Source organism: Crotalus tigris, unplaced genomic scaffold (genome assembly GCF_016545835.1).
Source record: "Crotalus tigris isolate CLP2741 ecotype Arizona unplaced genomic scaffold, ASM1654583v1 scf7180000019328.220996217465:2438092, whole genome shotgun sequence".
In the NCBI taxonomy this organism is placed as follows: domain Eukaryota; kingdom Metazoa; phylum Chordata; class Lepidosauria; order Squamata; family Viperidae; genus Crotalus; species Crotalus tigris.
The window spans coordinates 1228077-1244299 of NW_024097488.1; the positions used below are offsets into that span (position 1 = coordinate 1228077).

Consider the following 16223-nt stretch of genomic DNA (forward strand, 5'->3'; position numbering starts at 1 on the left):
AGCATTTCAGAGGGAAGTGGTATGAAGAAAAAATTGAAGCCATTTTTTTCTTGTAAAGCTAGAGTTCATGACCATGCAGTTAGCTATAGCTAATAAAGAGTATCTTCAGGAAACAAGAGGCTTGCCTTTATATTGCACATGGTAAACTTTAAGAATTCACTACCTAAGAGATGCTTACCATTGGCATAGACGGGTTTCTGTTAGCCTTTTCGATATCTCCAGAATCAAAGAGAGCATGTTGCTGTGTACTGCAAGAAAGCAATCTTTCCAAAATCTGTATTTGGGCTTTATAGAGACCTTTAATCTTTCAGGACTTTTTCCTTCTTTATACTTGGAGCACTAAGCCAAAATGTTTTTCACGTTTTGCATTGATAGATTATTAGAATGGGATACCTAAGAACAACAATGATCGAGGTCTGTCTGTTTCAGTTTAGAGAGGCATTTTCAGAATTCAGAATGTATATTGCACAGGTCGGCAACCTGCGGCTCCGGAGCCGCATGCGGCTCTTTGAGCCTTCCCCTGTGGCTCCCAGCCTCCTCTGCCTTTGCAGAGAGAGACAGAGACAGAGAGAGGCACTTGCGCTTCCCTGAGAGACAGAGAGAGGCAATTGCGCTTCCCTGTCTCTCTCTCTCTCTCTCTCTCTCTCTCTCTCTCTCTCTCTCTCTCTCTCTCTCTCTGTGTGTGTGTGTGTGTGTGTGTAAAAGACAGTGCACTCACAGTGTTCTCCGAGGAGCTGAAAAGCTTAATGGGCGGAGCTCCTCCCTTTGCTGCGTCTCTGCAGGAAGCAGGAAGGGCAGGAGAGAGCTAGCTAGCCCAGCTAGGCTGACTCAGGAATTCTGGGAGTTGAAGTCCATGAGTCATAAAAGAGACGAGGTTGCTTACCCCTGAGCTTCTTGGAGAACAACTTGAAGCTTGCCAGGTGAGCAGCAGATAGGAGAGGGGGGGAGAAAGAGAGAGGGGGGGAGGGAGAGAGAGAGAGAGGAAAGAGAGAGAGAGAAAGAAAGAGAGCGGGGGAAGAGGAGTGGCAGACCAACGGCAGATAGAGAGGGAGAGAGAGAGACAGAGACCCTTTTGACATCTAAAATGAAGATAACATTGCATATATCCTTTTTTTACCTGTGTGTGTGTGTGTGTGTGTATATACATACATACATACATACATATACATATATATATACACACACATACACATACATACACACACACAAATACCCCCCCACACACAAACACACACACTTATAATAAAGATAAAAAAGGATATATGCAGTGTTATCTTCATTTTAGATATCAAAAGGGTTTTGCGGCTCCCAGTGTTTTGTTTTTGGTGGGAAACGAGTCCAAGTGGCTCTTTAAGTGTTTTGGGTTGCCTACCCCTGGTATATTGTATATGTAGATCACATAGTATTTTGGTAGGGTCTCTTATTTCTCTTTTGAAGAGACTACATTCCAAATTGATCTTTGAATAGGAAATGTCCTATTTGTTTCATTAAAAATGAAGCTCCACGATGGAATATGAAAAATATGTATGTTGTATTTTAGTTAATTAATTTGATTGCAAAGCATGTAGAAGTTCATTAGATCTGTAAATCATATGTGCAGTGTTGGAGGAGCTTATTTGTGTTGTTCTCTTTTGTTTATTTTTCCTTCATCTATATATTATTCTGCATGAAAAAAAATCTCCCCAAGGCATCATTCCAAATTTTGCCTTATCAAGTAAATATATAATATTTTATTAAATCTTGGTTGCTCAACCTTTGGAATTTATTACAATGTCGAAGCACATTATAATAATATATATTTTATGTGCTATTATCACAATTGTAACACATGTAGAGGATCATGTTGATAACAATTTTAAGACATACCACATTTCACATTAATGTTTCCCTCTAGTTATTCCATAAGACTGAGACAATCCCAACATATTATCACAAGAATTACCTTGAATCCTTTCATATATTGTGCTTTGCATATTCTTAAGAAACAACCATTTTGGGAAGTTTCTTCCAAGATCAAAATAATGATGGCTCTAGCTTATTCTGCCCCCACCCCCTTCTGTGCCATTCCTCTTCCAGTTGTAAGATTAAATACGTATATAAATTCATCTGAAAAATTTGCACATGGAAACCTTACAGTCATTATGAAAGCATTAGTGTGGAATGTGGAAATCTTACACATAGTTATTATAACTGAAAACATTTTATGGTTTCATTCTTTCACTTTTAGTCATTGGTCCTTTCCGCACAAATAAACTTAGATATTTATTGGCTGTAATGTAATTGTATTAATTCTTAATACCAAAGTTTTGGTTCACAATAGCACAAATGACAGACAGACTACCTAAAGTGGTACATTTTTTATTAATTTGTGCCTTACAGAGGAGAAAAGTGTGTAAGTTCAAGGGACACAAGATAGGACATGGGTTTGTATTATGAAACTTTGTGACAGGATGAATCAGTGCAAAGACATCAAATAATACAGTCTTGAATTTCTGCAGAAAGCAATTTTGCTGCTGGCAATTTTTAAGGCATTCAAAGAAAATCTAAAATAATATGCTTATATAAAACTTGGCACATGTTCAGATAGAGATACATAGTGAAGTTAAATTCTGGTAGGAGTTGGAAATCTGATTTATCAGAATTCCCAAATTTGTTTAGGAAATTTTATGTTGGTCTCTTCCAACCAAGTTTATTTTTTTGTGTTATTTGCCGCAGAAACATGGGCTGAATCTGCTATTTGTTGGAAATATAAGAATTTTTATTTATCAGATTTCAGCACCATTTGTTTATTAAAAAAATCAATTGTTTTTGTGTGTATTGTGCATGTATATGATTTTCAGTTGTGATTGGCAAGGCTGAACAATTACATTCACCTTAACCCGTCAGAGCAAAATTATAGAAGAATCATTAAAATTTACTAGTGTATTTTATTTGTGCAATAGTGAATGTATGTATAAGAAAATACATTTAGGAAAAGTCCCTTATTTAAGAAACCATATCTCAATAACTTACATAGAAGCCATATTGTTTTCCATAATACAGAAATAAGCAGCTGGCATAAATCTACATTCCTTTTCTAATGATCAACCAACATATATATATCCCTGTTTTAGGTTGCAGATTGTGCCTTATAGAAGCGGCAGCAATCGCTACTTTTGAATCAGGATTTGTACTGTGCTTCTAGACTATACAGGAGTGCATTTGTTTTATATAAAGTTAGCCTCTAAAACATGTTTCTTTTCATTTTTTAATAGCTGGCACTATTGATTCTAAGCAACAACTACTTTTAATATTGCTGACTATTAATATGGCACAAGGTAAAATGGACAGTGGAGTGACTTGTTAGATAATCACAGAGATGATCAGATGTGTATTCAATTAATAGTTAACCAGGATCCTAAGACTCATAGTTATTTGATTACAGCATGTAGAATTTTTTTTAAGACGGACATGTTGCAAATAGTTGTGAGTAGATATCAAAAATGTATTATGTGTCTCTTGCTAATGTAGAATGTGCTAATAGAATTTCTTTATACAGTGATGCACCAAGTTTATCATGGTGTTCATCTTCCTAAACCTTGTTAGTATTTTCTACCTAACATTCCTAGATATTTTGTATTTCCTTGTGACGTGTATAGACTACAAAGCAAAATAAATAAAATATTTATATTTTTTATCTCTGTGCTCCAGAAGGACTAAAATGGAGTAAAGTTCATTAGCTGGAAATTAAATAATTGAATTGTCAATTTCTTTATTTTATGAGGCAGACAAAGTTTAATCTTTATTCACTAATGTGATTGCTAGGTTTTGCCCAACTTGAAAGATGTACTCAGCAGAAATAAATGAGAAACATGATTTAATAAGTGTGTGTCTGTGTGTGTTTGCACATGCTTATTTTGTCTTTAATTCATCATTTGGGAGGTATGTCTGGCTTACAACAATGCAGTTGGTGAACAAAATTTACTAGAGTATTTCTAAATTAATCTTTCAGCCTCAGTGTTTCTGATAGTATTGAACATAATGCTCCTATTGAAATAATCTACTGTGAAACATTAGAAAGTTAAATCGATGTGAGCTATTAAGTACTTTAATTCAGGTATGGGCAATTTAAAGACTTAAGCTATATTATTATCCCTTGGGTGTATCTGTATTTAAGGTCAGTGATTACATTTTTTGATTGATAGCATTTCCTTCTTCCAAGTTTGTTCGTTCAGTTTTTTTAGCAGAAGTTAGGGTTTCATCTGTAATTTCAGCAAACGGGTCTCCTACCTGGCTTGATGAAATTTTTGAGGCTAATTTAGCATCCTCTTTCTCATCTTTCTTAAAATAGAAAGAGGATGACATTTTGGAGCTGCTGGCTACAGATGAACTAAAGAACCTGGGTTGGAAAGAGTAAGTAGGGTTGGAAAGGGGATTCAGAGATGAGATGCTCATGCTTGAAGTACTAAAACGTGTCTCTTCACCCTCCAACAGCTTCCTGCAAATACCACAAAAAAAGATTTTATTAATAATGGAAATTGAGGATTTTCAGGCACACTTACATACATAGACAAGGTAAACGATGTCTGTTTTATGTGATAAAAAGAAATCACCCTTAACAAAATAATAAAAGAGCTACATTTATTCACCCTGATTCTGAATGCAAAATTGTGGCAAAGCATTAAAGTAAACAGACCAAGTCATTTCTCATCAAGTTGTTAGGGCAACATAAATTTGATCACCTATTTTGGGCATTTACAAAATAGTAGGCAATTCTATGTAGATATTGAGAATCAAATCCCGGTTACCTGTATGCTGCTATCTCTATATCCAAGGCCATTTTGACATTCAGTAAATCTTGGTATTCTCTCAGATGCCGAGCCATTTCATTCTTTGTGTCTCTCAAATCACTTTCTAACTGGCTAATAGTATCCTGTAAATTCAGAAAGTTCAACATTAACATTTTAAGGCTAAAGACTCTGCTAAATAGTTTAATTCCTTTTTATCAGAAGCAAGAAAAAATGAAGTTTTGCTAATTTGTTACAACACATAACAATTGGAAAATGAATTAAATTACAACAGTATAATTAACAATTACGATCCTTTTTATTTGTGTCAGAAGCACCTTAAAATTATAGACATATAGCCTTCAATACTGAACAAATAAAATAGGTATAAAATAGACATATCTATAAGGTTTTTAGGATTGAAATGCCACTTTATTTTTTTTTAAACTAATGATAAGCAGCAGGAGTTTTCATAGTTTCTGAATAAAACCCCCAGAACTTCTAATTACTAGCTATGTTGGTTGGGGCTAATAAGAACATTCTTTCCAATTGCTTTATTATAATAAGATTGAATAAAAATAGATTATGGCAGCTCAATAGGAAATGGTCAGGCATTGTATTTGTTTCATTTGATAATATTTTTTAAAGACTAGATTAAATAGTAAAGAGAGTAATAAAATTTGATGAATTCAGTATGTTTCTAATTATGTTCTACTGATATAAAACCTATGAAATAGTGTTAATACAATATTGATTTCTGATGTGATTGTTTTTATTTGATGCAATTATTCCAATTTTTGTTTAATGCTTTTGAAATTATCTTTTATTGATAAAAATAGGCAAGTTACAGGTTTATGTAAATTGAGCAAAAGCGAAAACCTATTCTGCAAGCTCTGAACTGATGGGAAATTGAGACTGTGTATTAACATTTTTTGAATGGCATGCATAATCTTATTATACACACACACACACACACACACACACACACATGTAGGTCTTTGGTTATTCGGGTTTTCTCCCGCGTCAAATTGGAAGTATCTTGGCGACGTTTCAATGAAGTCCCATTCGTCATCTTCAGGCTGGTGTTTTCGGTTTCTTGCTTCTAGGAGCAATAAAAAACATTGCTCCTAGAAGCACAAAGCCGAAAACACCAGCCTGAAGATGATGAATGAGACTTCGTCGAAATGTCGCCAAGATACTTCCAATTTGACGCAGGAGAAAACCCGAATAACCAAAGACCTACATACAAACACCCGTGAAAACCTCAGAAAACAAATATATATATATATATATATATATATATATATATGTGTGTGTGTGTGTGTGTGTGTGTGTGTGTGTGTGTGTGTGTGTGTGTGTGTGTGTAATGGCTTCCTAAGATCTCTCTACACACATACTTATATATCCAATATAAATGAAACTTATATTCAGGCTTGAAACCAAGAAAGAAAACATAATGAAGTGTCATTGAAGTCAGCAATATTGTACATGAATGTATGTAAAAATGTCATGCAGCATGTTTTAATTCACCACTATAAAATGTATAAATTTGCATTTTTATATCCCATAAGTAAATAAGATGTTGTATCTTTATAATTAATACTTGATCTTGCAAAATCTTTTCATGGATCTTTAAGACCATTCTATTAACAATGACTACCACACTGAAATCTCTCTGGGTAGACTTGGCATAAACAGTGAATGCCACTGGAGAATGTATCTCCCTCCCTCCGTCCCTCCCTCTCTCTGTCAGGTTTTGAAGCTGTGGTACAAATAGAATATGATGAAACAGACTGACTCCAGGTTGGCAAAAGAGTGTGACAAGTTTGTATACTGTGACTCAATGTACAGTATAATGTGCATTAAGAGAAGCTGGATAAAGTGGAAAATTGGAGCAAGAAACGTCAGTAATCTGTTGAACAATAAAGGAAAAAGCACTCAAGAAATGCACTTTACACTAGCACTTGCTAGTATGCATAACATAAACTATAATGTATATTTTTCCCTAAACTACATAGGAGCAAATATTTTAAATTTTGTTGTTTAAGGCAGAAGGTTGATAATTTTGGTTTCTCCCTTTTTCATGTTCTTTATAATTATATCCTTTTGGGGTATGGTGAACTAAACAATATGAACCATATTCTAAGTACAGTCACAATACAAAATAGTATAAGATCAGTACAATATTGCAGATTTTTGTTCTCTAATTATTGATAACTTAGGATTTTTCTTTTTTATAGCAGAGGCACATTATTGTTCTTTGAGCTAATTACCACAAATCCATTTGTTCAGTTTTGCCAATATATAGTATATGTGAAATTATAAACATATTCCAAAGCATTTGCCAATTTAATGCCTATGCCCCCATTTTGAAGGATTCTTCTGGAATGCTGTATTTAGGTTTTTTATTTCATAATTGGCAACATCAATAAACCTGACCACTTTTCAGCCTACTTTTATATTCAGATTGTTTATGAACATATAAAAAAGCACCGCTCCCATTACAAATTTTAGTAATGGAGTATTGTTTTTCCTCTTTGCAAAACGTAATTTTTTATCCCTATTCTACATTTTCCATTTCTCGAACAGTTGAGATGACAAATCAATCTGATTTATTGCTATACTGCCATTATCAAGACTAATATATTTATTTATATAATAAATCACAACTTACAGTGAATAAGTGCTTTCTGATATCCAGAAGGAAACAATATTATTTTGACATTAACGACAGTTCAAATTATCCAGAAGTCATCACCTCTCTTAACATATTTTGAAAATGTGGTAACATGCAACTTCTTAAGTCTCTATGCAATTGTCCATCAGTACTATATTAGCAAAACTCTTAACTGCTGTTTGTAAACAATGCTAATTCAAAAAAGTCAACTATAGTATCTACATTTCAAAAAATTTAAAGGAAAGTCCATATTTTCTGATGTAAAAATTATTTGAATTCAATATGCTGCAATATGTCTGAAAAGCTTCATTACTCTCATTTTGTATGGAAAATGGAACCCCCTTCCACGTAAAGCAATGATTGTTTTAAACATGTTTCTGCAGTATTGGAAACAGTAAATATACAGCAGGAATGGACTTGTGTTTGGAATATTCTTTCAGAAAAGTCCAGCTGACACAAACACCTTTTTGCAGTAAATGAGCACTTCTGAATGTAATACCCATTTTATTTTGATTGTGTCTTTTACTATCCCTATTTTAGTTCTACCTTTTCTGATTTTATTGTTTACCATTTTTATAATTTTATCAATTTCACAGTAACTTACTGCGTAGCATATTTAATTTATATAAATATAGTAAAAATCAAAGCACAATTATCAACCGTGAAGAATTAGCCTAGGATTAATCAAGTAATGAGTAGATCTGTCCATTATAGAGAGATAAAAAACATTCTGGAAAATGAATGACTGATTTGCTGGAATTTTGAACAGGATCATTAAAAAGTAAACGTTTCATTCCTGCTAGTAAACGAGCACAATTCAAGAGATGCAGTAAAACAATTGTTGCCCATGTTCAGCACCACGGAGAGCAGCGTGACCGTCAAGAAACGTTGCGGTGTGCCTAGAGAGGAATGAGATGCCCACAGCAGACAGACATCCTGATGCAACCCTTCCTGTCATTTTGTCACTGAACATTGTGATTGTTTACAACAATCATTAAGCCAACTAGAACGGCCAATGAAAATGGATAAGGGGAATGGATAAATTTTATACAATATAAATTGGATATAAAAAAATATCATTTAGCTTTTTAATAACTTGTATATAAACTTTAATATTTTATAGATTGTACTTTTTTATATCTCTTTTCTTCTTTCTCTTTTTCTTTTTTTTATTATCTTTTTTAAGTACTTTTTTTTAATACTTATGCTTTTTTCTTACATATATTTTATTGTTAATTACTTTATAAGTTGTTTATGTAAGGTATTTAGATATATTTATGATTTATACTTTTTCAATTTTTTTAAGATTCTTAAAAATTTTAATTAAGCCTATATTCAGCTCTGGGAAGGTCGGGGGGGATGGAGAGGGAGGGTTGGGGTGGGTGGGTTAGGGTTGTTTTTTTGTAAAAATATTTAAAAATTTTCAATAAAAAAAATGGATAAGGGAAGGCATAACGCAAAACATCTAATAGGCATTAGGGAAGGCAAAAGCGATTTTGTTTTTCAGAGGACTGTCTGCTGTAAATTTACTACTGTTTTGTTGAATGTTTTAATCTATTGGATTTTTATCTGCTGAGAATATTTGGAAGACACAAATGCGGTAATTGTAGTAGGAATGGGAAGCTTGAAAAACTTAGCTGGCCCAAATCTGCGTTAGAGGCAGCACGATACCACCATGCGACACTTTGGGAGGCAAGAACAAGTAGCGCTCGCGCGGGTGGTCCTCACCTGTAAGCCGAGCGCATCGGCGTTATGCCGCTCCTCCATCTCATGTAGCTGCCGCTCCAGAGATTCATTCGCTCCGCGCAGGCTCTCTACCTCTAAAGTGCGGGCTTGCAGCTGGCGGCGGTACTCGCCGATCTCCTCGCGACTGGCTCGGATGGCCTCGTTGTTGCGCGCCGCCTGCTCGCTGAGATTGGCGAACTTGGCGCGGTACCACTCCTCGGCCGTCTGCAGGTTCTTGGCGGCCAACGCTTCGTACTGCGAGCGCAGCTCCTTCAGTGCCGCAGTCAGATCGGCCTTGGTGGCGTCCGGCTCGATGGCAGCCAGCGGGGTTGGCTGCAAGGAGGCGCTCAGCTCGGCCACCTCCTCGGCGTGGACCTTGCGCAGGAAGGCCAGTTCGTCGAGCAGCGCCTCCACCTTCTTCTCCAGAGCCAGGCGTGCCAAGGTGGCGCCATCCACCTCCCTCTGCTGCGCGCGCAACGCCTGCTCGGCCTCCGCCTTGGCTCGCGCCTCCTCCTCGCAGTGCGCCCGTAAACACTGCACTTCCTCGGCCAGCCGCTCCCTTTCGAGCACTCCCTGCGCCCGGGCGGCCTCCGTCTCGTCCAGTTGGGCCCTCAGCTCGCGGAGCTCGTTCTGGAAGAGCTCGGCCAGGCCGCTCGGCTCAGCGTGACGCTGCCGCAGGGCGCTCAGCTCAGCCTCCAGGAGGCGATTGTGCTGCTCCAGTTGCCTCACTTTCTCGATGTAGCCAGCGAACCGGTCGTTGAGTCCCTGGAGTTGCTCCTTCTCGTTGGTGCGGGTCAGCCGAAATTCGTCATTCAGCGCCGTTGCCTGGCTGAGATCCAAGGTGTCTGCCTGCGCCAGCCGATACGAGACGGCGCGGTTGCTACAGCGAGATACTGACTGAGACCGGTAACTGCTGGCTGTGGCCGAACTGCCAAGACGGGAGGAATAGCGGGGCGGCTCCCCGAATATCTTCCTGTAGGAAGAGGCCAAATAGTGGGAATCCGAAGAGAAATTCATCCTGGAGCTTGTGGAGGACTACACGCGACGCCCCTGTCTTATATAGAGAGAGGCGGATCGCCGGTTCCGCTGCAGAAAGGCGGGGGGCGTGCGCTTCCAGGGCGCGGCCAAGAGAAGGAGATTGGTTTGGGAGGAATGGGCGGGGACGATAATGAGGTGGCGACAGGATGTTGGGCGTCAATGACAATCTCGATCCTAAACACATTTTCTTTGACTGTAAACTCTAGGGATGCTAAAGTTTTGCCAGCTTTGGAATTGAGAAAGTGATTTGGGGTGCGACGGGAGAGATGCCGGGACAATAGTAAAGAATGTAGACTGGTAGTCATCGTGGGATTGTTGACTTAAGGTGGTGGATGCCTGTATCCTCTGGACACAGGGCCAGATAAGTATGAGGATTAGGCAGTCTTAGGCCAGGTAGGAGGCCGAAATGTTCTCAAGACTCTTCTCAGAATAAACGAGAGCAGCCTAATCGGCGTTTAGGATCCCATTAGATAAAATCCAAGAAGGCAGAACAGAAATCGACAACTGGAGAATAAAAGGCAGCTGGTTGCACAGTCAGTAAAAAGAACGTTAAAAAAACGTGTTTATGGACCTACTTTCACGCCCTACTCTTGCGGCACGTATTCCTAGTTGATTTTTAACCATTAAAATTTAACAGGATTAGGCTAGAAGAAATGCTGGTGGAGCTGTCCATTTTGCCGCAGTGCTGATGTCGTTCCCTCTCAGCTACCCCTGGCGGATGAAAAGAGCTACGCAGCCTCTTTTCCCTTTTATGTTCAGAATCCATAATAACACAAAGAAACTGTTCTTTTTAGAAGTCTGTGGCTACTTTATACTGAATTCCAGCAGCAATATTAGTGTTAGAAGAAAGTGCTTTGCTTTAGATTGCTTGAAGTACTAATAGTCCAATTCAAAGTGACACGAAAAATCCCATTTCTTGTGCCTCATATCAATAAACAAAACCTATGGTGTTTTTAATTGCAGATTAATATGATATCTACTTTATGTAAGTTGCCTACTTTTTTAAATGTTGCTGTTTGAAGAAAATTTATATTTATAGTAATTTCTAGCTCTTTTATTTCTCTTTATAGATTTTCTTAAAATCTCTGTGTGCGCAATCCATTACACTAGAATCCAATTATCTACAAACTGAATCTATTGCATTATCTCCCTTCTGCGCCATGGCCTCTTGATTTCTGGATCACATCCCTTGCTTCTAGCTGCTCATCATTCCATGATGATTTCTTACATTACTACTCTGTTTTCTATAACTATCTTTAAATCTTCCTTTATAAACTTGATTACTTTATCTAATAAAAGAGGGAGAAGAACAATGTTTTTCTAATTATACTGATCATACTTATCATTTGGTGGTTTACCTTCTTTCCAAAGACTTCTAGAAAGAAATATCTGCAAAAATTCTGTTTTGCCTTTAAATTAGATGAGTACTATCTGATCTGTATATGACCTCCAGAATTCCATTTCCAGTCACTCATTTTTTCCAGAACTGGCAGGATGGAAAATTACAGGGACTTTTTTTTATTCTAGAGAGTATTTCAGACAGAATGGATGCTCTTTTATAATTATGACTTTTTCCTTAATCATCTCCAAACCAGAAAATGACCAAAAATGTCAGCCTTATCCACTCCATGGATGTCACAACATCACTGGCTTATGAGCACCCCAGTCAGGGCATAACCAGAAAATTTGCTCTTAAGATGAGAGGTTGTCCAGCGCTGTCCTAAAGGGTTTAGTTCAACAAGAATTTCTTTAGACATTTCAGGAACAGTTTGACGTAGAGGAGGTGGCACTGATCTAAATTCACTGAGGCATAAATCACTATGGCCAGATTCAATTTCTCCAGGAAGAAATTTTTGCAACTGATGCAAAACCAACACTGAACAGGAACACCTTTTGTTTTTCCATAAGCAGTGCCAAAATTCAGAAGTATTCCAAAAATTCAGAAGCATTCCCAAAATATACTAAGTTATTTTTCCTTTATCATGATTTATTAAATAAACCACAATACTTCTGTTAACATAATACATTGCACCATGGTTTGCAACTTACAGTGATTATGTTCACACTATATATTAACATAAAGACAAGAAAATTATATTATGAAACAGTATTTCTGAACCCAATTTGACAACAGAATGGAGAATAGCCTCTTCAGAACAGATTCTGCTGCACTTGAAATCTCTTATCTCTCCTAATATCTCATTTGAATTCTGAAATTAGTCTTATTAACCACATCCAATCCATTTAGTTCAGGACTTCAAAAAGTTCCTTAATTGATATCACCCCTCCTGAAATTTTTTTTAATACAGTTGACTGTTGTAAACATAAAAGTCGAATCTTAAAACTCTACTAACTTCCAGAAGCCACCTATCAATAGTAAATAAAATTCCACAGATTGTAGCCAAGATGCTCGAATTATAATCTTCAGAGAATAGATAAAATAAAACTACAGCAAAACAATGTCCTCAAGTTCCATACTGATCAAATATTTCAATGGAATGGCCAGTAGTATCAAATACTAAATGATTCAACAAAACTAACAGCAAGAGTCTTCCTGACCAGTTCCTGGCATCATGGTTAGTAAAAACTGGGATTAAATAAATAGAAAATGAAACAATTATCTCTTTCCCAAAAATTTGCCTGGAGTTTCTATTATTTGTACTACATTTTACTACATAAAATTGATCAAACATGCAATACTGGAATCTTTTAGAAAATGGCAACAAGTCTCTCCTGGCTGAATTGGATATAAAAAGTATGGAACTTTTTTTAAAAAAAAATTAGCCCATAATATTAAATTATCCATATACATGGAAACAAAAATAAGATTGCATGTATATTTTTTAAAAAATTTTCTTTTACATTTACTGTACACTTCTAAGTCCTCTCCACTGTATAAGTAAAGCTGTCTGGGCTCCAAAGCAGTAGGATTCCTCAGTGAACTTCCCCAGTTTTTGTAGATCAAAGAAAGAGAGGGAAGAGGATCACATGTAGAAGCTGTTTCTCTGTAGCACCTGAACTTTCACAAACAGCTCAGTAAAACAGAAAGAGTGGCCAGCAGCAAACATTATAGCTACCGGGATATCCAATGACTCTTGGTCCACTGTGCAGTCCAGATCTTTCTCATGCTGCTTTCAGATATTCCACTTTAGCAAAGGTCATTCCACATTCATTCATTACTTCACTCCCTCACTTCTTTTTTTCCTTTGCACTAACTAGAATGCCTCTTGGGGGCTCAGTAGTGTGATCAACTTCGTTGTAAGTATTAGGAAGCAACAGACAAAGAAGGGATCCAAATTTTCTGTACCTGTGAACCCTAAGGAGAGTGATTCTCCTCAACTCCTTTGTTTATATCCTGGAAAATAGTCGTTCACAGGGACATACTATTTTCAGATCATATCACCAAGTTTCCTTATTTATTACTGCTCTCTTGTTAATGTTTATGTTATGAGTTTTAAATTTGTTTTCAAGTGGCTTGATTTCAAATTTCACTTCAATAAATCTTAGAATAAGCAGTATAATTAATTCATTTCTCTTTTCTCAATGTACCTTTTACATTGAACAAGGATGAGAATGTGGAAAAAAACAGTATTGCTGCCTTATATGGCCTGTATATAGCTAGAATTTGTATGCTGTATCTTTTACTTTCCTTCAATTAACTATTACAAATAATAACCCCGAGAAACCTATTTTTAGAATAACCGTTTTCAGTTCTTATTGTTAGGAGAAAAATTGAGAATTTGCTGTTTTCACCATCCAACAAGTTTCCCCCTCCCTGAAGCTCTTAACCAATTTAGATACATTTGCTTTACTTCTCCAAGTAGTGATTTCCAAGTGCTTTTCAAATCATTTCTAAAATAAAATGAGACTCATCCACAAAACCAAAGAAGCAGCTACTCCATTTATAATCCTTGAGCCTGCAAGTGAACAAGCATGTTAGCAACTGTACAGTTTTGAAGAGTCATTGTAATCGGCTACCAGAATGTTCCTTTTTGAGAGGCCTAAACTATTCTCTCTTTTACAGTGTGAAAATGTCTGTTGGAGAGCACTATGCTAATATAACATGAATAGAGAAAAATAACTTCTCTGTCATATCACAAAACAGACCTGAAATTAGCTCCGTTGCATGCTAACACATTCTGGGGAGCAAAGACCGAGAAAAAGACAATCAGTTGGCCCATAGACTATGGCCCAGAGATTACATAAAGAAAGGTGCTGTACCATCATTATTTCTCTGTCTGCTTGCCTTATCTGCCATTTGGAAGCAGCTTTCTCTAAGAATAGGATAAGCTAAAGTAAGAAGGACAGAAATACTCAAAAGAATATTTAAAACATGGAAAGGGGCAATTTTTTAGAGGAGAGTACAGGTGGTACAGGAATTATTAGCCTGGTTAATTCTTTGCACTAAATCATTGCTTAATTACTGTTTATTAAGTAAATCAACATTTGGGTTCACAGAAATTCTGAGCCATAACCAAAGTAAACCCCATCATCATGGCTTAATGGGAATCCAAATCCATCTAGCCATTATTTCTCAAGACTCTAGTCCAGAGGATAAAGTCTAATAAACTCTGGTGAAAAAAATCAACACCCAGATTAGTGACGAACCAACATCAGTGGCCCTGTGTGGGGAAAAATGCACGTGCAGCAAACTGCCGTACTTCCCCCCGACACACACACACAAACCTCATAACCTTTTGATACCCTTTGTCCCAATGAAGCAGCCAGAAGGTCATCCCCTTTTGACTTAATGCCTCACCTACCTAAACAGATAATATGCTTAAGTTCCTTCCTATCTCTTCCTGTCTTTGTTAGTTCCTTCTGTTTTCATCTCCCTGTATTTGTTCTTACCTGGTCTCTGACCACGTAATGTGTTACTAGAAAATAGTTGCTTACATGAAGACATTTTCCAATGAAGAAACCTTTGTCAGCATCTAATGGTTAAGCTGGTATATGTAATAAGTTTATAAGAAGCAATAAACTCAGAGTTTGTCAAGCTGTGTCCTGCAGCTTCAAACCTCTGCTCAAGACATGCCTGTGTCTTTTTCTTAGCGTTTTACAGCCCTGATATCATTTTGCTTTTGCTGAATTGAGGATTATCCCATTTACCAATTAAATTGATTAAAACTGTTAGCTTTTTACAGCCATGAGGCCACATCTGGTCCTTGGGTTGTTCCTGCCGGCACGTGTGAGGTCAATCAGAAATATGAAATCAAGTGTACATAACTGTCTGCCAATGCATGTTGTACAATAACATTGCTTTTATTTTGAAAGTGAATTCTTTTTCAATTTACGTACGTGTGTGCATGCATACCTATGTACCTTCAAAGGCCTATTAGTCTGGCCCTCATCAACAGTCTCGGTTTGTCATGTGGCCCTTTGGGAAAATTAATTGCCCAACTCTGCCCTGAACTGTCTTGATAACTTGAATCACTAAATAAGGTACAAATATTGGACTAAATAATGATGCAAAAGATTGGATTCAAAAGTGGCCTGGCTAAATGTAAGATATGTGATGTATCATCAAAGAAACATGAATCATCTTATCAAAATATTACAGGAGAGAATATTTGCCTCAGACAAGAAAAAAATGGGTTCACCTTTCTACTCAGCTCACTGTCTGGCTTCATACACAATATAATAGCTACTTTTCTACAAAGTCAAAATCATACAAACTGCCTTAGAGCTTCATATGATATAGGTATTTATCTGTTGCTGTCTGATTTGGGCTAATTCTCCCCAACAGCCCTTGTCTCTAAAAATAAATGGATAAATTCCCTTGAATCAACTCTGAGTCATGAACGTTATATGCCTATATATTTTTTTCCTGTTAGCAGTAATGAAGTTATTTCCTTTTTCTTTTTCAGGATGTTTTTCAGCTTTCCTGTCCTATAACCCTGATATTTCTGGCAGTCTCCTACCCAGCTACTGAACAACTAAGCCTGCATAGCTTTTAAGAATTTGCTACATTCAGCTAGCTTCTGTCATTTATGAGACAAACATGGATATTATGTTGG

General features: G+C 36.9%; 1 protein-coding gene across 1 annotated transcript; it reads right to left on the reverse strand.

Annotated features, from left to right (window-relative positions):
- Window positions 1–2342: 2342 nt before the first annotated feature.
- Window positions 2343–11061, reverse strand: INA (internexin neuronal intermediate filament protein alpha). Its single transcript, XM_039361664.1, has 3 exons — window positions 9172–11061; window positions 4788–4912; window positions 2343–4477 (listed from the first exon to the last, which is right to left on the reverse strand). The coding sequence occupies exons 1-3, from the start codon at window positions 10183–10185 to the stop codon at window positions 4165–4167; spliced, it is 1452 nt and encodes a 483-aa protein (XP_039217598.1). The 5' UTR covers window positions 10186–11061; the 3' UTR covers window positions 2343–4164.
- Between the last annotated feature and the right edge of the window lie 5162 nt (window positions 11062–16223).